The 25,701-nt window shown below is 39.3% G+C and overlaps 1 protein-coding gene across 17 annotated transcripts in view; it reads left to right on the forward strand.

Moving 5' to 3' along the window:
* The window catches only part of MEF2C (myocyte enhancer factor 2C), a 159,722-nt gene that overhangs the window by 105,790 nt on the left and 28,231 nt on the right, over window positions 1–25,701 (forward strand). For 13 of the 17 annotated variants that reach the window (XM_032846748.1, XM_032846783.1, XM_032846801.1 and 10 more), the window contains 3 exons: window positions 13,309–13,452; window positions 22,403–22,589; window positions 25,391–25,438. In XM_032846748.1, coding sequence (XP_032702639.1) covers window positions 13,309–13,452; window positions 22,403–22,589; window positions 25,391–25,438 — 379 coding nt within the window. Of the gene's footprint in view, window positions 1–13,308; window positions 13,453–13,511; window positions 13,650–22,402; window positions 22,590–25,390; window positions 25,439–25,701 lie in introns of all 17 variants that reach the window. The other 4 variants (XM_032846829.1, XM_032846854.1, XM_032846811.1 and 1 more) reach the window with 2 other exon arrangements.

A 25,701-nucleotide genomic window follows, 5' to 3' on the forward strand; every position in this document is an offset into this window, starting at 1 on the left:
TCAGTTTGTTCTTTATAGTTAAAGAGTGTTTTTTGGGTTTTTTCTTTTTTTCCTTGTTTATTGTTTTGTTTCTCAAATCCCACATGTGAGTGAGATCACATGGGATTTATCTTTCTTTGACTGACTTATTTCACTTAACGTTATATACTCTATATCCATCCGTGTTGTTGCAAATGGCAACAACATTTATTTATGGCTGAGTAATATTCTATCATATACATAGAGAGACCACATCTTCTTTATCTGTTCACCTATCAGTGGACATGGGCTACTTCCATAATTTGGCTATTGTAATCAATGCTGCAGTAAACATAGGGGTACCAGTATCTTTTCAAATTAATGTTTTTGTTTACTTTGTATAGATACCCAGTGGTGGAATTCCTGAAATGTATGGTAGTTCTATTTTTAACTTTTTGAGGAACCTCCATACTGTTTTCCATAGTGGCTGCACTGGTTTGCATTCCCACCAGTAGTGCATAGGGATTCCTTTTTCCCATATCCTTGCCAACATTTATTGTTACTTGTGTTTTTTATTTTAGTCATTCTGACAGGTGTGAGATGATATCCGATTGTGGCTTTAATTTGCATTTTCCTGGCGATGAGTGACGTTAAGCATCTTTCCAAGTGTCTGTGGACCATCTCTGTGTCTTCTTTGGAGCAAAGTCTGTTTTCGTCTTCAGTGAGAACAGACCCTTTATATCAATATTATAAAATAGTAGAACCTCCATTGTGAGTTAGGAGACAGCAACCCGTAATAATGAGTAAGTCAGGAAACCTGAGGGAAAGTCCCTGTGACAAGTCAAGGAAAGGGTCCTACTGCTAAAATGCTACTGGTACTTTTGATATTTGTCCGATAGGTGCTCTGGTTATGTTTCTGGTACCGACTGGAAATAACTACATTGCAGGAAAGCAAATAGTGGCTCTTTGATTAATGAGCCCCAAACTCCCATTAATTTATGAAATTCTGAGGGCCTTTGCTCTCCTTGGTCCGAGGCATAGGTCGAAGGCATGGCCCCTACCCCAAGGTGCTCAGTCACGTGGAGACTGAGGCAGGCACACAATCGCCCTACAGAGAGCACAGCTGTGTTAAGATCACAAGAAGGGCTAGTCTAACTGCAGACAATGACTGGAGTAGTGTCCATGTGCTCTGTAAATACAGCAAACGTCTCAAATGGAGAACTGAAACTGAGCAACTGCCTAAGGAATTTGAAGCCCTTTTATTTTTAAGTACCTTTTATTTACCTGATGCTCCTTGATTATTAAAATGTAGAGTTGTGGGGTCCCTGGGTGGCTCAGTGGGTTAACCCTCTGCCTTCGGCTCAGGTCAAGATCCCAGGGTCCTGGGATGGAGCCCTGCATCAGGCTCCCTGCTAAGCAGAGAAAGCTAAGCTTTCCCCCCCCTCTCTCTCTTTGCCTGCCTCTCTGCCTGCTTGTGATTTCTGTCTGTCAAATAAATAAATAAAATCTTAAAAAAAAAAAAATGGGTAGAGTTGTAACAGACTTTCTTCCACAGGACACCTACCCAATACAACTGAGCATAAAATCCACAACTTACTAACAATTCACATGTAAGATTTGTGGTAATAACATACAGGCCGTAGACGATAAATAGATTGGACCCTGTCCTTCACTGAAAATGATTTTTAATGTGGGGGAAGAGATAAAACATATCACAATATAAACTTATTTGCAGAAAAGAAAGCAAAGGGCATTGTAAGTGTCCTGCTGTGTATTTTGGAGATGTGATGTAAGGGACTTTCTCATTGCCTGTTCTGAGTGTGGATAGACGTATCTTCCCTGACCAACTGACCACATCCGATGAACCTAACATCCAGTACAACAGACTCTACCTCTAGGACAACCCTCCGAACCTAGAAGAAGTCTTTCTTTCCCAGATACTAACTTCCAGCCAGGATTGCTGGCCTGGCTTCCTGTTCATACACCAGGTCTAATAGAGCCCTGTAGTGTTCTTCCAGCTACTGGTCTAACTGGCCCAACCCCTCGTCAGGGACCATCTCACCCATTATATCTTGGTCACTCTTTATGAAACAGGAAGTTTTCCAATGTATCAGCCAACGAAATAGAAATATTAATACTGCATTAACCAGATCCCAGGGGATTTTACATTAAAAGAGACAAGTAGTAAGGCTAGAGACCTGGGTTGCTAGTCATTGGCAGACCTACCAAACATTACTCATGCTAAAAAAGAGAGAAAAGGTTCGGTGATAAAAAGGAAAGCTTGGATCCCCACTAACTTTGGCTTATGATCTCTGAGACTCCTTATTATATGTCATCAGGCTCTCCTTGGCTGTCCAGAAGAGCCAACAAGTTTGTTGCAATATTCTACTGACAGATACTGCACTAGTTGCTAAGGATGGGGAGCTTTCAAGAGATAGGTCTAGTCTAAAGGGATCTTATAATCTAGAAAATGAGACAAAAGCAATAATACAGAGAGCAACATTATGAAATAAATGTTAATTACAAAGTTTCCGGAGAAGCACAAAAGAGAGACATTAATTCTCTTACCTCTCCAGTCCACAGGATTCTTTCCTTTTATAATTTAAATTTGTGTGTAAAGCTGGGAGAAGGTGGGGCTAGAGAGAGTGGGTTTGTAGGGGCGGAAGCAGTGTAAACTCTGAGCACAAATCTAGCAAATGCCCCCTGGGTGTTTTCAGCTTGCACGGTGATTCCGTCTTAAATAAGAACCACTGTCACTGCAGCCGTGGATTCCATTATTCTTTTATCAGCAACAGCAATATCTGGTGGGTATCACCGGTGCGGCGGGCACATTCAAGTTCCTGCAGGTAACAGAGGTGAAAAAGACAGTTTCTGCTCTTGTGGAGGTTGATTCTAATGCAGCTACAGTAGCTGTGGTGTCCGTATTGTTCTCACACAATCCCAGCGATGCTCTGACACCCTGATACCTCAGATTGCCATGTCAGAGGAATATGGGTATCGAGCAGTGTGCGCTAACACAGTTGTCAATACCACTCAATCGGATGGTTCAGGCTCAGGTTCAGGCAAAACGCTCAGAATTAGCCCAGAGGCTAGTTTTCACAGGGCGTACTACTCACAGAGTATACCGGCCCGAAGGCAAAGAAGAGGCCCTCTCCCGTCATTGGTGTCCAATCACTATCAAATAAGCAAAATCACCTGGAGCAAATAACAAAGAGAGGGTTTCCCCATCCGTCCAAAGGCCAGCTCAGGAGAGAAGGGATACTAGGGTCAAGGTGGCCACCGGAGGTCCTTCCTTCTCTGCAGCCTGGAAGAGGCCCCGGGGTAGCAGAGAGATCTTAGGAAAGGAAGCAGTTTAACCTTCATCTGGGTGTCCCTGGCTGTCTCAGAGAGGAGGATTTGGGTGGCTCAAGTACAATTCTCAGGTATGCTCAAAATTGTTATGGCATGAGTCAGTCAATCGTGAACCTTGCATCTTTTTTTGTTCCCTTACTGGAGGCTCTGTGTACACTCTGCTTTTTAGATAAACTAGTGATAAACCATAGATCCCAACAAACAGATTTTTCAAATGACATCAAAGGTGACGTCTTTGTTTCTGAAGGAAAACCTAGAAACAGAGAAGAGAATGCGCAAAAGCATCCCCTTGCATTATTTTTTCAACATGTTTTTGTCCTTCTGGTGGTAAGTGAGAGCAGGGACAGTCCCAGAAGACTCGGAGCTGGAAGGGAACGGCCCCTCACACCCAGGTCTCTGGGCAATTGTAAACACACAAAAAAACAACCATTTGTAGCCTGGGTAAAATAGTCTGTATCACCTCCTCTGAGTCCACTCATGCAGGGATATTCTGTTGTCACAACCACAAAGTGATCCTAGAGCTTGCTTTAACTTACCAGAACTTGTGTTCCTTGAATTTGTTTACTTAATCTTATTAAAACAAATAAATAATGCTCTCATCTTAGGAGACCACCCAACTCATTTCAGTGAGTCTCTCGGTGTTAGAAAGTATGACTGTCAAATTTGTTTGCTTATTCATTGATCCAGGGAAGGGTTAATGAGAACTGAGAACCTTTATTGAGCCCAGGTGTATTAATCCATCCCTGTTGCGAGAACCAGAGATACCCAGTCCTTACAGAGCTCATGGTCTAGTGGTGAAGCCGACATGTGAGAAGATGAAATTGGAATAAAATATACCACCTGTTATTAAACACACAAAAAGAGTCACAGATAGAGAAGGGAATCCTTAAGTGCCCAGAAGAGCATGGAAAGAGCTTCATGGAGCAAGTGTTGGCATTGGGTAAGAGGTAACCTGGGATGACTAAGGTTTGTGTAGTGAAGAGCAGGGCAAACACAATCTTCTAGACAGGAATGAATGACACATACCAAAACAGCGTTGGTGCAGGACCTACCCGACTTAGGAAATGGTAGGAATTTCCCCCCTGATGAAACCCGGAGTGCTGGGGGAGAAGGGAGGGGACGAGGCTGGGGAAAGAAAACTAGTGGTTGTGGCCACCTGGAGCCACCCGCGTTTATATGGAGAACAGTGATAAAATTAGATTTGCGTGGTAATGAGACCCTGCTGAAAGTGGGAAGGATGACCGGCTGGAAGGTGAGATCAGAAGACAAACAGATTAAGGGTGGGGGACAAATAAAAAAGAAATTGTAAGAGATTCAAGAGATGGTGGAGTCAAGGGTGACTTCTGGGTTTCCGGCTTGAACAGCTAGGGTATGATGTGATGTTAGCTAGGAAAGGAGAGATAGGAGGGGGATGGGATAGGTTACAGTCAAGAAAATAAATGAGAAGAGATCGAGGGAATCCAGTCGAAATGAGGAAGCGTGGTGACTGAGAATGATAGTGCCGAGCTGATGATAAATACAGGCGGTGGGAATATGATGGGAATATATTCCCGCTTCATGACTGACTAGGCACGGACCCAACTTCAGTAAAAAGGCGTTTACAACTAGATAAGAGCCCATGTGGAAACAAAAATAATGATTTAACCTATCCTTTCCATATACATCTTCTTTTGTTAAAATAAGGCATTCATGGTTTTAAAAAGATGCTTCAGTGTGTTATTTTTAAGAATCAGTGCTCCCGATAATCTGCCCTTTTCCGTCCCTGTAACCTATTTGCAAGTAAAATGCTATAGTTGAAAAAGATTAGTAGGTGAAGTTACTTTTATATTTTAGACTCAAAAATCCTGCTTCGTGATCTTTGTTAATTTACTCCTCTCCTCTCTTTCTCAACCTTTGTTTAATTTATTAGTTTTGTCCTCTCTTTTCCTTCCTTATATAAGAAGTCACTAACATCATTCATCCCTCAAACCCACTTCCAGCTTGATCATTCATATTCCAGCTTTTTATTTTTTTATCTCATCTTTTTTTTTTTTTAGCTTGCTTTATAGAGAATATCAGGATTAACTGCATATTTTAGCATGCATTTCGATCATTATGTATTAAATGTTCCCTGCTTAGTATTTTACTTCAGATCTCTCGTGGATTCAGAATGTCAGGGAGCGTTTTCATGGCTAAGTGTGCCAAACTTCCCCATCTCAGTCCTGTTCCTGGCCAGCCTCATGCTGCATGCTCTGTCCAGGTTCCAGAAGAGGTGTGGTGGAAGAATTCTTAACAAAAACATCAACCCACTGACCTATCCTGAGGCAGCCTGAATCATCTGATTGGCCTTAGAATCACCCTGATTTTCCATGAATCCTCCAGGCTAAGGTTGGCCCGGAATAAGACCAACGTCAAAGCCCAGGAGAATAGTGGAGCAGTAGACCAGCATCCAAAAATGGGGAAAAAAGATGAACTTTGACCAAGAATTTTAAAACATGCTTATTTCAGATTTATAATATCTGACTCACATCCACAAAAGTTTCCCCATGCGCTTGACTACAAGGTTTCTGTTTTTCATTTTCTACCTTTATACAATCTGCCTAAAATACCACTCCCTTTTTCCTTCTTCCGTGCTGAATCCTGTGCCCTCTTTCCTGCTGTTCACATCATGGCCAAGATTATATGATCATGGCTCTTTGACCTTAAAGATTTCATGAATGCCTCGTTACTTCTGACAGTCCCTATCTAGACCAGTACCCCAATTTTTAAGTATTCAATGATATAAATCTCCTGAGTTTTAACCAGTTTCATACTGCATTGTTTTCTAACTTTAAAATGATACATTCAAAAAATGGTCAATTTGTAATAGTTACCTAAAAAGAACAAAATAATAACTGAGTTTTAACATCATGTGAAACAATAACATTCAACGGTGAAAAATTACAGTTACAAAAATACTACACTAAGACTCCTCTATCTCCCTCTAGCATCTGAGCATTCTTTCCTGTTGTGCTCATCCATCCATTAAGTCTCTCATTAATGCTGTAGACGTTTCTTAAGCTTCTGCCATGTGCCAGACCCTGTGCTAAATCCTGGTCATACACAATGGCTAGTAAACAATCCCTCACCTCCAGGAGTTCACTCATGGGAAAAAAAACATATAAACAGAAATTCTTAATCCTATCTCTGGGAATGCATCTTTGTATCCAAAGGACCACAGACAACACCTGACACAAAGTAAATTGCCCTTAGTAAATGTATATCAAGAGGTCTGGACCCCACTACCATTTCTGCCTCCAACCAGCCAGATGGCTTTGTTCCAGTATTGAAACCTCAGCATAAACTAACTTAAAGTAAAAAATGTGTTTTCTGTTCATTCAGCAAGCATGTGTTGAGCACTTTGCAAGTGTGTCAGGCTCTGTTCTATATTGAAATTGCAAAAGTGAATGAAGGAAAGTGCTTTGTTACTTGCCTCATGAGCTGGCAAGGGAGACACATCAGTAATAATGGGTGATAAACACTCTAATAGAAAAAAAATGTATACAATAAATGAGTACATGAATGAGGGAGAAATCAATTCCACCCTAGTGATCAGAGAAATCTACAAAGAGGAGAGGATGTATTAGCTCTGCCTTGAAGGAGGACTGTCCTAAATCCAGGAAAGAGATATTGGTGGGCTCATTCAGGAGCCCAGCTTGAGCAAAGACACGAGGTATGGAAGGCCAGTTGTGTATGCACTGTTATTCCTCCCCTCTGGAAGACATGAGGAAGGACCAGATGATTCTTGGTGGCCTAGTCCAGGATTAGAATACCTGTAATTTTGGGAACGATCGCCATCTGAATGTTGATATGAAATAATTCCTACTAAAAGACATGTGTGGGTGTTTCTTTATGTTCTATACATTAAAAGTCTTCAAATCTTTAACTAATGTCTTTTATTTCCATTATTTAAAGATGAAAAATTGTTCAGTGAAAAAAATTTCAAGTTCAATATTAAGATTATCTTTTGAGGAAAGGAATAAAATGAAACAATGAGAATCTCCAGCTCTTCCCAACCTTTCCTCGGTAGGACTTAATATCTGGTTAGAATAAGCATTAATAACCTGGAGGAAATACAGTGTTAAGGTTTATATTTTCAATTTTTATTAAAATTTTCACCACAAATGAATAATTTGGGGTAAAATTTAATTGTTTATAGTCTGTACTAGATATGATTTGCTTGTCTAATTAAAGATCTACCTACTGGGGATGCCTGGGTGGCTCAGTTGGTTAGGCGGCTGCCTTCGCCTCAGGTCATGATCCCAGCATCCGGCTCCTTGCTCAGCAGGGAGCCTGCTTCTCCCTCTGCCTCTGCCTGCCACTCTGTCTGCCTGTGCTCACTCTATCTGACAAATAAATAAATTTAAAAAAAAAAATCTACCTACCGATTGTAGTAAATTTGCAGTATTTTAATTTTCTTTTCATTTCTGTATTAAGAAGAAAGGAGAACTATGGAACAGGAAAGATAGTGCAGATGATCCTTACAGTTTTGGTAATTAAAACCTATGGAGAAATTTCTTGGCACCTGATCTTCCCCCAGCCTAAGTAACCTGTGCTAGAAATCATACACACACACACACACAAAAGCTGCATACAATATTATAGGCCATTTCAGGGGTTTTTCATTTAACTTTGCATTGCCTGATTTTCTAAAACCTGACTGCACCAAAAGGTATCCGTGTATAATAGGTTTTCGGTAATTGTTTGCTGACTATATTTTAAGTGAAAGAAGTAATTCCCTAGGGCAGCCACTTCCCAGCCTGGAGGGACCAAAGCAGCAGCTGGGTAGCAGCACACAACCTTGGGAGGATGTTTACAAAATACTCTCAGAAACCTCGCTTACAGACAGTATCCATTTCAATGGCATCTCCTTTTCCTATGCTGATTTACTGCTTTCTAAAGATTATTCAGCTTGTTGGGAGTAGACAGTTATTTTCATAAAGCTGTGAAAGACAAGCACAAAAAATGATTTAGTATTAAAGAAAAGGAAACTACCTTTTCTAAGTTGAGACTTTTTTTTTCCCCTTGGCTTTTGTGCGAACATGACATTCATGGAAATAACAGAGATAATTCTTCCATGTGTTCTTGACACATCAGCCCTCTGAAGTAAGGGTAATGCTAGCTGTGCAAGAAAGATTGATTATTTGGAGTTTAAGAAAAATTAATGGGTGTTTATGGGTTTTTTGCCAAAAAAAAATTTGAAACTGCTGCTGTACCATGGGTAGGTACAGAAAAAGAAATGATGAGAATATTCTTTTTTTTTTTTTTAAGATTTTATTTATTTATTTGACAGAGAACATGAGCGCACAAGCATGGGGAGCAGCAGGCAGAGGCAGAGGGAGAAGCAGGCTTCCCACTGAGTGGGGAGTCTGATGCAGGGCTTGAACCCAGGACCCTGAGATCATGACCTGAGCCAAAGGCAGAGGCTTCACCAACTGAGCGACGCAAAGCACCCTGAAAATAGATATTCTTGAGGACTAAGACTGCCAACTTGGAAAGAGGTTGAATGGTTGGAAGCTTTAATCTGTGATGGTGGTTCTCTAAAAGAAGCTTAATTTTATGTAAATAGCAGTAACATAAAATATGTAGCTTCATTTAATTGAAAAAAGGCCAATAATTTAGTTATTTATTTTTTTACTAACAAGAAATAATTAAGAAAGGGAAACCAGTTTTAACCATTGTATACAGAAGGGATTTTGTAGATGATAACATAATGCCTAAGACAAGAAATGAGAGCTCCATGTGGCATTCTTTTTCATTTATATTCCTTTCAGTAACGAAATAGAATCTGTTCCCTACATCTATTTCATTAGAATTTTTGAAGCACCTGTCACCTATCATCGTCAGTTTATATGTATTTCAAGTTTTCCTGATGAGCAAATGTAGTAATGCAGGGTCCATATGTCCACATGTCTGGGAGGGGAGAGTCCACGTGGTTTTTGGATTACCTGTCTGGACTCCCTTTCCCATTTATTGTTTGGAGTATGTCACCTTCTGTCAATCTAATTACTTCTCTAAGAAACGGCTGCGCTCAGCTCACTGCATGACAATCGCTGCCTTGTGAAAACATCCCAGAAGCCTGTGCCATCAATTGATCTACCCCAAAAGTGTCACTCTCACATGGAAAGTTGAATTCGGTATACAGACTCACTCAAGATTTACAGAGTTCTCTGAGGGAAGAGTTTCTTCAGATATGGAGCAGGAGAAGCTGGTTTCAGTAGATCTCTTGCCTCCTCTTGACATACAGAATCCATCTTTTCACAACACAGTCAGCTGAGAGACACTTACAATATATGCAGCCGGGACTTCCAGCCCCTGCAAAAAAATAATGATTTAAGTGCCTGCATTCCCTGACCAGTAACATTCGTAAAACATCAGAGAAGCTTTCAAAGGCCAGGGGCAGAGATTTTTATTTTTTTCTAGAAAAAGGCCTGAAAGAATAATCCTTATTTATCCAGCTAACACTTTTTTTTTTTTTAAGATTTTATTTATTTATTTGATAGAGGTCACAAGTAGGCAGAGAGAGGGAGAAGCAGACTCCCTGCTGAGCAGAGAGCCTGACGCGGGGCTCGATCCCAGGACCCTGGGATCATGATCCCAGCCGAAGGCAGAGGCTTTAACCCACTGAGCCACCCAGGCACCCCCTAACAGTCCCTTTAATTTATACTGACTGTTTATCACTATGATAAAGACAGACTTGGCAGATCTAACAGTAATTCCTTTGTCATCCTTAAACAACTGTAGATTTTTAATATAATAAAGGTAAGAGTTCCACATGCACACGATAGTATTTAAGTTTATGCCATCACATCCATCTTCAGAGCCTTATATTTCTACCATAATCATCTGTTCTTGGCAAAAATGTGTTCTACAAGCTTTCAGCTGAGGATAATATTTTTGAACAATTTTTTCAATGTTCTAGTTATGGGATTATGAGAATTTGCAACTCTATTAATTTGCCCTTGGGTTTTGTATTCGTATATCTCAAAATGCCCCCTTTTTTTAAAATAATACAGTTCAACTTGAAATAAAACTATACATTTCAGTGTGAGAGATATTTTATTACTTAAATACTGATGATTTCATTGAAAGATAATGTAGTCAGATACAAGAAGTATTTATAAGGAGAAAATGAGCCACTGTTTCCCGCCCCCCTCACTGCTGTTTCCTTTGTGACTTCATGCCATTTGCTTTGTTTGCTTAACAGTTTATATAATTCTTTAGGTACAAAATGAGCTCTCGGTTTAATGATTTTTTAATCCAAAAACTGGTAATTGCTTTATTGACTAATAAGCTTTCCCACTCTAAAATCTGACCTCTAGATATATCAATATTTTAGCCATATTTTCATACTTAAAGCTTTCTCACAGCCCAACTTTTAAATTTTTCTACCTTAATTTATTTCAGCATTCACCCTGCTGCTGTAGTTGTATGTGAGTGAGAGTGATCTATTCCTCATCCCTCCCTGTACAAGTGTGGGAAAACCTGGGCAGGGGAAGGTGGCCCATATTGCCCCCGGCAAGAGGCAAGAAGTGTGGACCGTCTTGCTTGCCCACGCTGGTTTAAGACTTGGCATAAAGTTTCCCTAAAATGTTCATGGAAGACTTGTGAGAGATAATGAGTTAACATTTGCAGAGATCTTTCAATAAACTGTAATTGATGTTTGAATTTTTATAAACCAAACACAGTATCTACCCTTGAAAGCTTCATAAGAATATTTAGCACACATGTACGTGCCAGATGGATTGTAATGACAGTTGATAGGCCTCTCCTAGCCCTTGCGTTCTGTTGTCAAAAATCTGCACATCAAAACAACTATAATTTTTACAATATGATTTATTGGCTAAAAGATCTGGGTGCACATTGAAAAATCTACTGTCTAGATAAGACTATAAATTAATGTTATATAAGATAAGAATTTAAATTAAGGGTTTATGTAAGAATATTCCTATCATGCCTTGTAGAAATATAGGCAGGTAAATTTTGAAAATCATCGAATAATATTTTCTTTATCTGACATCTTTCTCTACATAAGTGAATTTTTATGAAAAATATGTGGATTATGATGCAAGACACTCAGAAATTATTCTCAAGGATATGTGGAGATCAAAGCAGAAACACATCATAATACAGCAAATAGTTATCACCCGGAAGAATACTCTTGTGATTGAGATAATGCTAACAAAACAGCCTAAAACAGAAAATTAAGTTAGTAAATAAAATTATTATTATAAAGTATTGTAACATTCTTTGTAGTATTATTTTAAGAACCCCCCCCCCCAGTTACTTATTCTGGGTAAAAATGATGGCATAGATCCATGGTAGGGGGACAGGTGGCCCCACCAATTATAAATTCCCCAAGATTGTAAATGTATATATTATCCTCTTGTGTCAAAATATTCATTTTTAATATTCAAACATTATACCACATAATAAGCTGTAACCATATGTTTATTTGTTATATTATACCGCTATAACATTAATAAATATTTACAGAGCTGCCGTGTATCATAGATGTATTAGAAATGGTAGCTCTCTTAGTTTGATTTTAAGTGAAATTCTTCCATGCCTCAGAAACTAATTTTAAATGTTATATTTGTTACACATTGATAAGAGCCAAGGAGTTTAAATTGTTAAGACTGACACCCCCTTTTTAACTCATGTTGTTTTATTTATTTTCCCCAATTGCATGAATTAAAGATGGAGTGTTATCTCAGCTTTTGCTTTATTTGTACGTGAATTCTGTCTTTAATAAAGATGAGCTCTGCTGAGCTTTCCATTAATGAGAGACACATAGGTACCCAGCCCTTTATAAACGGTGGTAGTACCAAGAAAAATCAGAAATGTTGCTAGTCTATTGATAACTGACATGGCAAGCCGTGTGATTAATCAGAAGTTTTATGATCTCTAAAAGATAACATTATCTCTGTAAATCAGATGGTGTACAATTAACTTGACAACCATCAGTTAAAGGGGAGAAAAAGAAAAAAAAAGAGGGAAAGTAAAACTCAGGACTCCTGACTCATACTTTTTCTGTTACATTGTTACACTCGTGTTTATCCTTCTGTGACAGCTGAGACTAGACCAGTCCTATGTTCAGGAGACAGGAGGTTCCGGAAAAGGCACTAACTTTTCACTTTCATGTGTCAGCAGACAGTCTCAGGGTGATCCTACTCAGCTGGAAGCCGAAGGAACTTTTGCTACTTTGGTAGTTATTGACTTGGTTGCCTATTTTCAGTGTTCTCTGGCTTCCTTGCTCAGCTTATGGAAAGTTAAGCTCAGCCATTTTGACTTTTCTTTCAGCCTGTGTTTAGGCAGATAGCTTCTCAGTATTACCAATCTCGATACAGATTTTCCCAAGTACAGACTTCTAACCAGACTGGACAAAGGCGATCTCGTTATGATCACAGTGTCTGGACGTTCTTAATGGGTGCTTTGCAAGAATATCACCTGGGTTCTCTTACGGCCTTTGGCTGTCACACGTACGTCAAAAAGGGTGCCAGGACACCAGGAGCACCAACCATCATGTTAAACTCAAACTAGAGATCTGTTTCCATTTCTGCTTTTGTCACAGTCGCAAATTCCGAAATCATTGTATAACGCCCTGACTTCTAACTTTCCTGTGGGAACATGGTGTTGCAATTTGCCATCTTACTTGTATTCTTCTATAAGTGTCTGTCGTTAGATATTTGAAGCACATATGACTTTCGTACCATGAATTTTCAGCCCTTGTACCGTCTTTGTTCATTGACTGAATTTCGTTGTAAAGAGAATATTGCCCTTTTATTTTTTTGTAACTAGTAATGGGTATGCTATTGAAATCACTCCCGGGGGGTTTTCTCTGTGGTTCCTTTACCCTAATGTAAAAAAAGTGTATGTAATAACAACCTGAAATACTGGACAGCTTGAACTTCTCTAACACCCCTGAATGTCTCTTACAGCCTCTGTCTAGGTTTGAACTTTCCAAATTATGTATTTCAGACGTTGAGAAAGAAGGGCCTTAATGGCTGTGACAGCCCAGATCCTGATGCAGACGATTCAGTAGGTCACAGCCCTGAGTCTGAGGACAAGTACAGGAAAATTAACGAAGATATTGATCTAATGATCAGCAGGCAAAGATTGTGTGTAAGTACTCGGAACACCCTTCATTTTTTTTACTCTTGATATTTCTCTGAACCTGGCAGGCCTTGAACAAGAAAGAAAACAAAGGCTGTGAAAGCCCCGATCCTGACTCCTCTTATGCACTCACCCCACGCACTGAAGAAAAATACAAAAAAATTAATGAAGAATTTGATAATATGATCAAGAGTCATAAAATTCCTGTAAGTACCGAAGGTAGATGGCTGGTCCGCTGATAACCTGCTGCAGTAACATCCCTTAACCCTTTCAGTGATGACTTTCTCTACGAAGCCCTAGAAAGTCAAACAGATAAAATAGCCATCTCATCCCATGGGCAGTGCATTTAGAAAGCAAACCCTAAGAGGTGCTGAACTTAGGTAATCTAAGAGTTGCCTCAAGAAGTTCATTCGGAAGCAGAAGGTATACAGGCCGAAGAGACACACCCTGAATTTACACCATCTTTAAACACACGGTTCACACAAATCACATGCACTGGTAAAAGGCTGGACTCCCCTGAACGAGCCGGAGGATTTACTGTAGCATATACACATATCCGTCAGGAGCCCGGGTACGTGAGTAGAACTGCAGTTCTCTCACGATCGTCATCCAAAGGGAAGCTTGTTTCTGAATAAAGCTTCCGCGCCTCTCCCTCCACACGACATCCAACAGCAGCACTGAAGGGTTAAAGCTAATGCTCGCTGCAGGGATACAGACTGCATGAAAACCGAATGGTAAGATTTCAACGTGTCTGTGTGCTGGGGTGACTTTAAAGCTTTATCAGAAGATTCGCTTTGCCTACACCAACGTTTCCCATGCTTTAACATTTGGCTAAGTTTTTGTCTTAACCAAGTCAAAGGATGTCTAACAATCAATCACATGCCTTGCCAGATATTTAAGAGAAATAACTCCGCATGTATTATTTTGTTTGCCCACATAGAGAGGGGGAAAGTACATACCTTTTTTTATACTCTGTCGTCAGTCAAGTGATGTTAATTTTGTGACATCGAGTGATGCACCTCAGAGGTTCACGTGCTTTCTGAATAACTAATGTTAGAGTCTGAAACCCTCATTGTGTACCAGCTCTTCAGGAGGTAATTAATTCCTTTCTCAAAAAAGAACATTTTTCGTAAGTTAGCAAAACACCCTCAACTCTGCAGTGAAAATATGCCTTAGCAATTACAAGCGCAGATATTTGGGGACGAGAGCTCTAGGCCGCGTCCACATTTGCACTCACGAGATAAATTAATGCCCTACACGTAGGAAGTGCACAACCAACCTGTGTTGAATTAAATCGAACACTTTAAAACTCATTTATATAAAAAAATAAAACTCATTAATAAAATGTATGAATAGTAAACTTTCTACCCTCATAAATACGCCTGCTTCTTTTGTTAAATGAAATAATGTCAGCAACAGAGCTTTTGTGGAATCAGAATTACTAATACCCAGTATTCGTGTATGAGCCACTTCGCGAAGTGGCTCAAATTCTTAAAGTTTCCATAAAACCAAGTACTACCTACAACACATCCACAGTGGGCACTTGATCAAAAATACAACATTTCCTATCAGACACAGCGATGCATACATCGCTATGCATACGGAATTCTTAAACGATAAAATGCCCATTGAGATTTTATCTTGCCCAGAAGAAGGAACCCCTTGCCCAAAGAAACCTCTCCTTTGGGCCAATTTTTAATTCTTACGGGCTGAGTTTCACTTACTATAGAATACACTGGTTTAGAGCCGCTGGGCATAAATGTTTGTGAAGATGAGACTGTAGGTGTCTCAAACAGAAGGAATCCCCTGTCCAGTTAAGGAAGGGCAGTATATACAATACTGCAGATCACGCTCCATGGCCGTGATCCTAAATGCGTGTGAAGCTTTAACCCCCGGAGGCTCTGGGAGAATGCCCGTATTTGCACACTGGATCTTTTTCCCATGCTTTAGGAGAAGGAGGTGTGATGCATAACCTGGACTCCCTTACAGTATTTCATCCTGTCCTGCAAAGAGTTCAAAATCAGGATACATGATTTCTTAAGAGGTGCAGTGGTGTGTGGCGGTGGATGAAAAACCACATGAGAGTTTATAGGGTGGGCTGTGAGGACTACACAGCTCCTAGCTGTGCCTCTGAGTCTTCGTCTCTGTAGTAAGTGCTTCAGGCTCCACGATGAAAAGCCCAGTTTTCGCACATCGCCTTCAGTTGCTGAAAGTAAATTTTGTTGAAAGTTTCCACAGCTGCTAAAACATTTGCAGCAGGGCAAGGACACTCTGCCCTTTGTATGTAGAGAGTGTCTCCACCTCTTTAAAAACATTACAAGACTGTTTTTCTAATTCAGAGACCCAGTTTGAAGAGTTTCCCTTTTAAAATAGAAAATTTAATATTGCAATCACCTGTTACGATTTAATTTATGCCCATATTCCTCAATTACATGAAATAATTCATGGATGATTTGGAATCTTGTTGACCAGCATTTCCTCATGTGGGGTTTGCCACGGTTCATGCTGGGCCTCACAGCAAGAAAAAAAAACAGTTCCATTTGAGGAACCAGGAATTAGGAAATGGGCTGAGGGAAGGAGGCGTGGTTGCAAGACCGGTTGAAAGTGAACGGGAAGGGAGGAAGTGGAAATAGTATGTGTTTTCTTCAAATAACCCCCTGTGAGGAGAGAGAAATACTGCTGTACCTAGAATCAAGGAAAGAGTTAAAAGGAAAAGCTCTGGAGATTATTTATCTACTGAGGAGGAATGCTTTTGCAGGAAAGAAAAGATCAAAGGCACTGGTGAAATGGGGCCACAATGGTGAGCTACTCAAGGAAGGGAAGGAGGTGGGGGCCAGAGCAGGACAGAGTTGTAGGTAAACCCATGACCTAGTTAAGACGGTAGAAGTTACATATGTGACCACCTAGTGATTTCTGTGTTTCATATTGAACTTAGCTTCTATAGGTATTAAGGTGAGGGAGTAGGTGCTGGAGAGAGGACCAAGAATGATGAAGGTGTAGACATTGTGAGAAATTGGGGATGAGAAAGGAAAGAGCGAGTACAGGCCAGGGTTGTCAGACAACCTTGAGGAAATTTGGATATCAGCAATTGGAGTTGTGTGATTTCTTTTCTCTGTCGGTTCTTAGCAGCCTGGTGATGGTTGATTGAAAGGGAGTATCATTAGTGGCCCAAAAAGGGGATTCAGTTCAGTCATTCACATTAAATGAAAGAGGGCCTATTAACTAAAAATATTTTATTAAAAATATTTTATTTAACTTTTTATTGGACTTTTCCTTGTGGTAAGTTTGGGAAAATAGTGGGTTTTGGGTAAGAGTTTAGATACCTTTCTGACCACAATGACTCACTTCAGTAACCATGATCAGTTTGTTCAAGGATAGACACTAAAAGCTTTTTAGCTCTCTTGCCTGTGTATCGTAAAGCAGGGCTGGCATTGTGGGCATGTGACCTGTGCAGTTACACAGGGCCCTACTCTTGTAGGCTTGGCCATCGCCATCTTGAAATTCTTCATAATTTTTTTTAAGGTTTTCTTCATTTATTTGACAGAGAGAGAGATAGAAAGAGCAAGAACACAAGCAGGGGTAGTGGGAGAGGGAGAAGCAGGTCTCCCGCGAGGCAGGGAGCCCGATGAGTGGGCTCCATCCCAGGACCCTGGAATCATGACCTGAGCCGAAGGCAGACACTTAACGACTGAGCCACCCAGGCGCCCCTCTTCATAATTTTTTAACAGGGGCCACACATTTTCATTTTAGCCTGGGCCCTGAAAATTACATAGTAGTCCTGCTTACAGCATTTTATTCAGTCACCCCAAATTCCCTCTTCTTACCTGTCTTTCGTGTTCTAAAATTTGGAGCCCGGCCCTGAGATATATGCAAGTCGGGAGCTCTTAACTACTCTCTGGCTTCCAATTTTTAGACAAAAGTTTTTTTTAAAGATGCTTTTAAGTTCCCTAATTTTTAAAAATCAAGAAGAAAACAATGCTAAATTCCTCTAAACATTTATGCACTTTTGTAGCCTTTGCATTCCCTAAAATGTTTAGAGCTGGTTAATCTCTTTATGTTTGCAAACAGCTCATGTCTCATATCAGGTCAAGGGACATTAAATGACTTGCCTGTTTAAATGGCAATTTATTGCACAACAGTATTGCAACTGAGATTTCTGATATAAAGCCTGTTGTTCTTTCTGAGTCTCTGAGCTATCTCCTCAGTGTGGTCATTTTTAAGCTTATAATTCGACTTTAAAATTATTTAGCCAGTTCCTAATACAGATAAAGAAACAAAACAAAAGATAGAATGCAAAAGATGTTAGTATATTTTATAAATGTGATTTTTTTAATATGCTTTGGTATCAGAATTATATCTAACTGCTATTTAACCAATCACAAGAGAATTTCATACTTACCAAATTGTTTACAGCCCAGAATGCTAGAAACTGAATAATTCTTTGGGATGATGGTCAGAGGAAGAGAGGAGTAGAGAGATTTTCACTGAACCAGTTATTAGGGTGGTCCAGATTTTATGAAATCATTATTGATAATTTTTCTTACTTTGGATGTGCGTGCAGTCAGAGGAAATGGGCTTTGCTGTCTACATAGACACAATCAACACTCCGTAGAATATTCAGGGGAGAAATAGTTTTATAGCAGATCCTTAAGTATTCAATCATAGTTAAACATTTATAAGTAGTAATAGTGAGTACAGATAAAAACACTTGTAGCTAAAAGATAGCTTTAAAATACCAAACCTGAGTAAATACGGAAGAAAGGGGTCTTGAAGGCTTATTTTTTCCCGAGACCTCAGTTACACCCTGACAGTTATGAGCAGAGAGCTCCCTCTAACATGGTTCCTCAGCTACATGTCATGAGAGCCCTTTTAGTTCATTATTTTCATGGTTCACAATAATAAGCTGCTAACATGAAGCCCATACTCACTTCACAGTATGATTTCTGACTGCAGTATTTTATTTCTGTCCAAAAACTTATACTGTGCTACACAGTGATTTAATGGAAAAAGCAACAGGCTCAGTCACTTCCTAGTTAGATGACCTTGGGGCACTTAATCTCACAGATTTAAAAAGGAAAGGATTATATCCATAGTGAAGGGATGTTGAAAGGGTTGGATCACATAATGTGTGTGAATTATATAGTGTGGCGCCTGCTCAGTAAATAATATACAGTAAATTGTAAGCTTGTATTTTCATATTAGTACAGTGTCTTCCTAAAACTTCTTTGATGAAAAATATTCAATTCATATGATAAAAATTAGACAAAGTGCTGCATTTCCTGACAACAAAAGAGCTCTAGCAGCTTGATGAAAGGGAACATTATTTGGCCAACATCATAAGTGATGTTACAAAGGAAAAAAAAAGCAAGAGAAAGAGATCAGGAGAAGGATGGGGGTAGGACAAACTGCACAATTAAATAAGGTAGACAGGGTGGGCTTCCTTGAAAAAGCCAGATTTTGAGCAGAAAATTGAAGGAAGTGCTGGAGTTAGCCGTGGAAATGAGGCAAGAATGAGTGAGTGAGGAAGAGGACAGTAGGAAATCAGATCATGAAGCCTGGTGAAAGCTGGGATTTATGGGGTCTTATGGAACATTGGAAGAAGTTGGGCTTTTCTCTGAGTAAGGTCGAAGCTTCTCACAGGGTTTGGAATAGAGGGGTGTCATCATCTGATCTGTGCTTTTAAAGGATCAATTTGATTGCTAAGTCGAAAATAAAAAGAAGGAGGGCAAGGATAGAAGCAGGCAACTCGTGGGAGGTGACTGCAGTTATCAAGGCAAGAGGTGATGGTGCTGGAACCAGAGTGGTAGCCATTAGAATAAGAGGTGTTTGGAAAGTGAATATATATGGAAGTTAAGCCAATAGGATTTCTGGGTAGACTAGATGTGTGGGAGACAGTGAAGATTCTTCAAGGGGAACTCCCAAGGATTTTATTCTATGCCATTGAAAGCATTGTCATCAGTTGGAGATGAAGAAAGGTATGAATGGAGCTAGATTGGAGTTGATTTGGAGATGTCTATTAGACATTCAAGTAGAAATATTGAGATTGCTGTTGGATATGCAAGGCTGAGTAAGGAGAGAGATCGGAGCCACAGATAAAGAACCATGCTACTTTTAAATTCAAAGATCAGGGAGAAATGAGAACCGGCAACAAAAGCTGAAAAGGAGCAGCCATCGAGGTAGGAGGGAGAGTCCAGAGTTTTGAAAGGGAAGAAAGTTTATCAAGAAGGAGTGACTGCTGTGTCCAAGTTAAGGATTGAGGAGTTCCCATTGGATTTCTCAACCCGAAGGTTAATAGTGACCATGACAAGAGGATTTTCAGTGAATGGTTGGAGGAACACTTTTTAATGGAATGAGTTGAAAGAAAACAGTATGCTATATTTACAACCCAAATTACAAAACCAGAATTGCCATTGGTGATATGATTGTCCAAGGTGGTGAACAATTTTTAATGAAGTTCCTTACATAGGAAAGTAGAATATTCCCTCAATGCAGCAGTAATTGCACTTCTGGAAATTTCAGTATATAATAAAATCCATGTTTCAATGTATGAAAATACCTTGTGTTTGTAGAACAAAGTTAGTTCTGACTCACATCATTATAAATGGGTTTTTTCACACAGATGAATTGTCCAGTGGGGGCTTTTCAAAGTTGAATAGGATAGAAGATGATTCTTTGTTGTGTTGAACTGTCCCACATATGACAGGGTATGTAGAACACCTGCCTACCTACCCAGAAAATACCAGCCACACCCCCAATTATTGTGAACTGTTCCACAGATTTCCAAAGTGTTCCCTAGGGAGGGAGTTCACCCCTGTAGAGTACCACTATTCTAGATCTAGAGAGTCACTATAATGGCTTTGGAGAGAAACATCGTCATTGAAGGGAGTTTATTTAGCAGAAGGACTGTTGGTAGATGGGTAGAGTTCAGTGAAACCCAAAGGAATGGTGAAGTATATTACACCTTGCAACCTGGAAGCTGTTACCAGCTTTTAACCAGGCCTAAAGGAGCAAGAGGACACAAAAGATACCAGCGGCACAGCAAGATCTGAGAATATAGAAGACATGACACCAAAAGAGGTGTGACCTTCATGAGCGGAATGCAGCCTCTGCCAACCTGTGGCTCCCCAGGGAGGATGCTATAGTAGCCAAATACCCTGACTTCTCTCCTACTCTCTCTACTTCTGCCAGTGCCTCCCCTGGCCCAGCTGAAGCCAGAGGGCAGGGGGAGCCAGGTGGATATAGCCAGGAGACTCAGCCAGCTGGGCCCAGAGCAATGAAGAGGTTGGAGAGCGGATCTGGAGAGGCAAATAGAACCTCCCACAGTTGTTTACCTTTGTTTTCTTAGGTATTCTAAGTAATTCTTATTTGGCCTTTTACTACAATGCAATATTTCATTCAGTCTACAGACATTTATTTTACAACATACACTAATATTTTTTGTTGTTTAAAAGGCTCTGAAAATTTGAGCCTCTGGAAATTCATTCTTTGAATTATCCAACATTTATGTTTCATTGTATCATGATGTTGATCCAAAGTTATTGTTTGTTACTCTGCTTAAAATAGATAAAGTCTTAATAAAGACTGTTTTAATAAAGCACTTTAGGATTTTTATTTTGCTGTAAAACAGTGAGGAATCAAAGACATTTGTAAAAGAGTTAGGAAATATTTGCTTCTGTATGTATCAATATGTCCAGATCATGGAAGAAAAGAAAATGGGAAAAATAAAGAGTAAGAGAACATAAGCCTAAATAGAGAGTAATATTGAAATCACCACCAGGATAAAGAGCTTTTGCAGAGCATGACATAGGATACAGGCTAGTCAATCAACCAGGAAAGGAAAGTTGATGTTAAGATCACTGAAGGAAAAAAAAAAAAAAAGATTAAAATAAAAATGAAAACCTTTGAGTCACATGCACATAGGCATTTAAACTTACACACTGGCTTATTGGAATCCTGAGGGAATGTTCTATATAAACCCCGTCTCTAACAGATCTATTAGATACATACATACACACACACATAAGTATCAGTTTTATAGTAAGAATGCTGTATGCTCTGACACCATAAGTCCTCTGGCAATATGTGCAAGCAGTATTTTCATTTATAATGTTAAAACATTTTTTTAAAAGGGGGGAGTTGTAAGTATGATTGGTTAGTACAAGCAGAGAAATAAGCATGATTTTGCTTAAATTGCTAAAATAATACCAAAATATCAATAATTGGTACCTAATTACTCTAATGAGGTACCCACACGACTTCATTTCACTAAATATTTGCCAGCTTTCTCCTTTGAGACAGAAGTCTTGCCATTTGTCAGTGTCCTGTATCCCCCAAATGTAAAGTGTAGCCTATATTCTGAACTATCATTTTAAAATATGAACTATTGAATGATACATGCTCTGTTGAATTCTGTATCTTAAAATGTCTATTATCTTTAGCATTACTCTCAAAAGACAGACTTTTAAAAATAATAATTAAAGTACAGGTGCTATTCACATGCTTGGAGATGATTTTATATCATTAAACTTCTGCATAAATATGCTTCAATAAGCAATTAAACTGAAGACTCTGGTTTGCATTTTAATCCTCCTCTTTCTCTGTGAAGTCATCACAATCATGTACCTTTGATCTTGCAGTCATTTCTGGCACCAGATTCAGACATCACAAATGAACAATTATTACTTAATAGAATGGAATTCGAAGACAATGGAGTCTAATGAAATGGGGCTTTGTTTTAAACAAAAGTGAAACGTTTTCTAATAGTTGCGAAGGAAGAGTTCTAAGCACATTAAAGAAATCAATTTATGATCTGAACATCTTGAGAGCTCTCCTTAATGGTCTTCTAGACACCAACCAGCTTGGAATTTGAAATTTTTCTTGGAAAACTAAAGGCTTTCTGTACGTGCGGACTTCTGTTTCTTTTCTTTCCTTTTACCCACGTTTTTCTCTGCTCCTACAGGCTGTTCCACCTCCCAACTTTGAGATGCCAGTCTCCATCCCAGTGTCCAGCCACAACAGTTTGGTATACAGCAACCCCGTCAGCTCACTGGGAAACCCCAACCTTTTGCCACTGGCCCACCCTTCTCTGCAGAGAAACAGTATGTCTCCTGGTGTAACACATCGACCTCCAAGTGCAGGTAACACAGGTATGTATGTCCTCATATGCATGCAATGTTAACAAATCGGGAAGGAGCCACTCTTGGCACAAAGGGTATTTTATCACCAAGATGTAGACTTTTCCAGGTTTCCATTTGTTATGTTTCCTCGTTGCTTAAGATCCACCTTCTTTTTGGTCTTCAACCCCATCAGCCTGATTTTGAAATCTCTCATAATCTGCTATTTTTCTGTTTAGACTCCCACCCATCTCTCATGTGGCTATATTTCAACCACATACTTTCTTAAACAAAAAGTCAAACATCCTTGGAGAAAGAAAGTCTTCATTTTTTTGCTACTACTCTCCTCCTGCCTAAGATGCCATTTTCCCTCTTCCTCTTAGCCAGATTATCACCTTTTCCATGAAATCTTCCCCTGTGTCCTCTGATAGCATTTGTGCCATTTAGTTATTTCTTAGTGTGGTCAGTTTTTATTTATTTATACAGAAACTTATACCACAGAGGACTGAAAGCAGGAAAGAAATGTAATAAAATAGTGTAACTTAAGAAGTGTGAAATAAAAACAAAACTTAGAAATGAAATTAAGAGGACATCATAAGAACATATATACCTGCCACAAATTAGTCTCAATATTTCTAAGAAATCCCCACTGTTGTACAATTCGCGGTGTCCCAGAGAAAAGAAATTATTGCTCAGGAAAAGTTCAACCATTCTTCATACTCAGATCAAGCAAAATACAGTATATGATGTGCTATGTTGAATTTGTCTCTATTTCCCCACTGGATTTAAAGAATCTTGGAGGGAAGACAGTCCTCCTGGATTGCCAACTTCCAACTTCACAGTTGGAACTAAATAAATGTATACTGACTATAACCAAACAATCCCCTTATATCTCCAAAAAAGCACCAAAAATAATTATATTTCTAAATCATATATAACAAAGCATTGTATATTACATTTTACTTTTTTAAAAAGCACTCCATAGGAAACTTTTAGTATGTCTTAGGCACACATAACTATATTAAAGGCAATTTATTCACAAAAGAATTTTTCCTTGAGAATACTTCAATATCTGCCTTATAATTAAAACTAAACATGTGAGGTGCCTTGGTGGCTCAGTCATTAAGCATTTGCCTTCAGCTCAGGTCATGATCCTAGTGTCCTGGGATTGAGCCCTGCATCAGGCTCCCTGCTCAATGGGAAGCCTGCTTCTCCCTTTCCCAATCTTCCTGCTTGTGTTTCCTCTTTCACTGTGTCTCTCTCTGTCAAATAAATAAAATCTTTAAAAAAAAAAAAAAACTAAACTAAACCTGTATTCCTATTTAGTACAGAAACTTCATATAGAAAATATAATCAAAATCAACCAAATGATAAAATCTTGATAAATCTTGAGTCTGAGAGATGTGTATAAAGGATGCCATTATGCCATTCTCTCTACTTTTGAACATGACTGAAATTTTTCATAAGAATTTTCAATAACCATATGTTATTCCTTTCAGATCACACTCAAACGCAGTTGAATTCCCTGCTTGATAAATTCATGCTTGTTTATTTTTAAAAATTTCATACTTTATCTCCAAAATATTATTTGATTGGAAAATACAAACATTTCTTTAAAAGTAATGAACAGGGGCCCTGGGTGGCTCAGTCATTAGGCGTCTGCCTTTGGCTCAAGTCATGATCCCGGGGTCCTGGGATCGAGCCCCGCATTGGGCTCCCTGCTGGGCGGGAGGCCTGCTTCTCCCTCTCCCTCTGCTTGTGCTCCCTCTCTCGCTGTTGTCTCTCTCTGTCAAATAAATAAATAAAATCTTTAAAAAAAATAAAAATAAATAAAAGTAATGAATATGTTCTTCAAATTCCAAAACCAGAACCAACTATTAATTATAGACTGTCACTTAGGATCAGTTTGAAAATAATCCAGCCGAGGGGCATCTGGATGGCTCAGTTGGTTAAGCATCTGACTCTTGATTTCAGCTCAGGTCACAGTCTCAGGGTTGTGAGATAGAGCCCCACGTTGGGCTCTGCACTGGGTGCGGGCTTGCTTGAGACTCTCTCTCCCTTTCCTTCCCTACCTTCCTCTCTAAAGAAAAAGAAAGAAGGAGGAGGAAGGAAGGGGAGGAAGGAAGGAATGAAGGAACAAAGAAAGGAACGAAGGGGAGGAGGGAGGGAAAAGAAAAGAATCCAGCTGATATTCTGTTTTTTTGGCTAAATCTTATTCCTTAAAACTAACAGTAATTATTATACTGAGTATCTTATTGAAATATCCCAGCTGTCATATTTTAACATTGCCAAATTTAAGTTAGCAGAGAATGAACATACCTTTCTAAATTTGTAGCCAATGAAACCTTCTCTGTTGTGTCAGTAAGGAAAATTCAGGTAGTCAATGAGGTCATTCGCTGTGAGTAGATTCATGAAATGACCAAAGTTCTGGACAATTAGCATTTTACAAAATTAATTATATAAAAATATATTTACAAAGACTTAAACATCAAGTGTAAGTTTACTTCAACACACAGTAGACCTTACTCCTTTTTTTTTCCACTTTCTATAAAACATCCAAAAATGAAAATTCAGAGACCATTTAAACACTGGATTTTTTAAATGTAACCTTTCTTAGAACGAAAGATTCTGCAAAATGTCAGTGATTGAATGTAGGCTTAATGTTTGAGCTCAGCATGTCATAATAAAACAAATGTCAGCCATCCAACTTAGGTAATATTTTACAAATTTAGGACCTTTGGGAGAGCCAGAATACTGTGGTTGCTAAAGGTAAAGTGTGTTGTTCTGTGGACCTGTGGCCTTTCCTTCTTCTGATCTTTCTCTTTAATCCATAGGTGGTCTGATGGGTGGAGACCTCACATCCGGTGCAGGCACCAGTGCAGGTGAGCGGGGATTTCTGGGCCACAGCATGGATCATTGTTCAGGGTTCCTTTGCTGGCTGATTTGCAGGAAGTAAGTCTTTTGAACCAAGTAGGGATATGTGTGAGCTGTATGGAAAAATGGCCCCCGGAACTTCTCAAGCATTTTTATGAAGCAGGAATGGATGGATAGTAACTTAGAAGAAGACTATTACCTAGAACTTTTCTTAATCAAACTTCAGCTAGTCCACATAACCAGAAGTGAAGGCTCTGATCAAACCCATTTA

Source organism: Lontra canadensis, unplaced genomic scaffold, assembly GCF_010015895.1.
Source record: "Lontra canadensis isolate GAN:19392208 unplaced genomic scaffold, GSC_riverotter_1.0 scaffold4, whole genome shotgun sequence".
Classification (NCBI taxonomy): Eukaryota; Metazoa; Chordata; class Mammalia; order Carnivora; family Mustelidae; genus Lontra; species Lontra canadensis.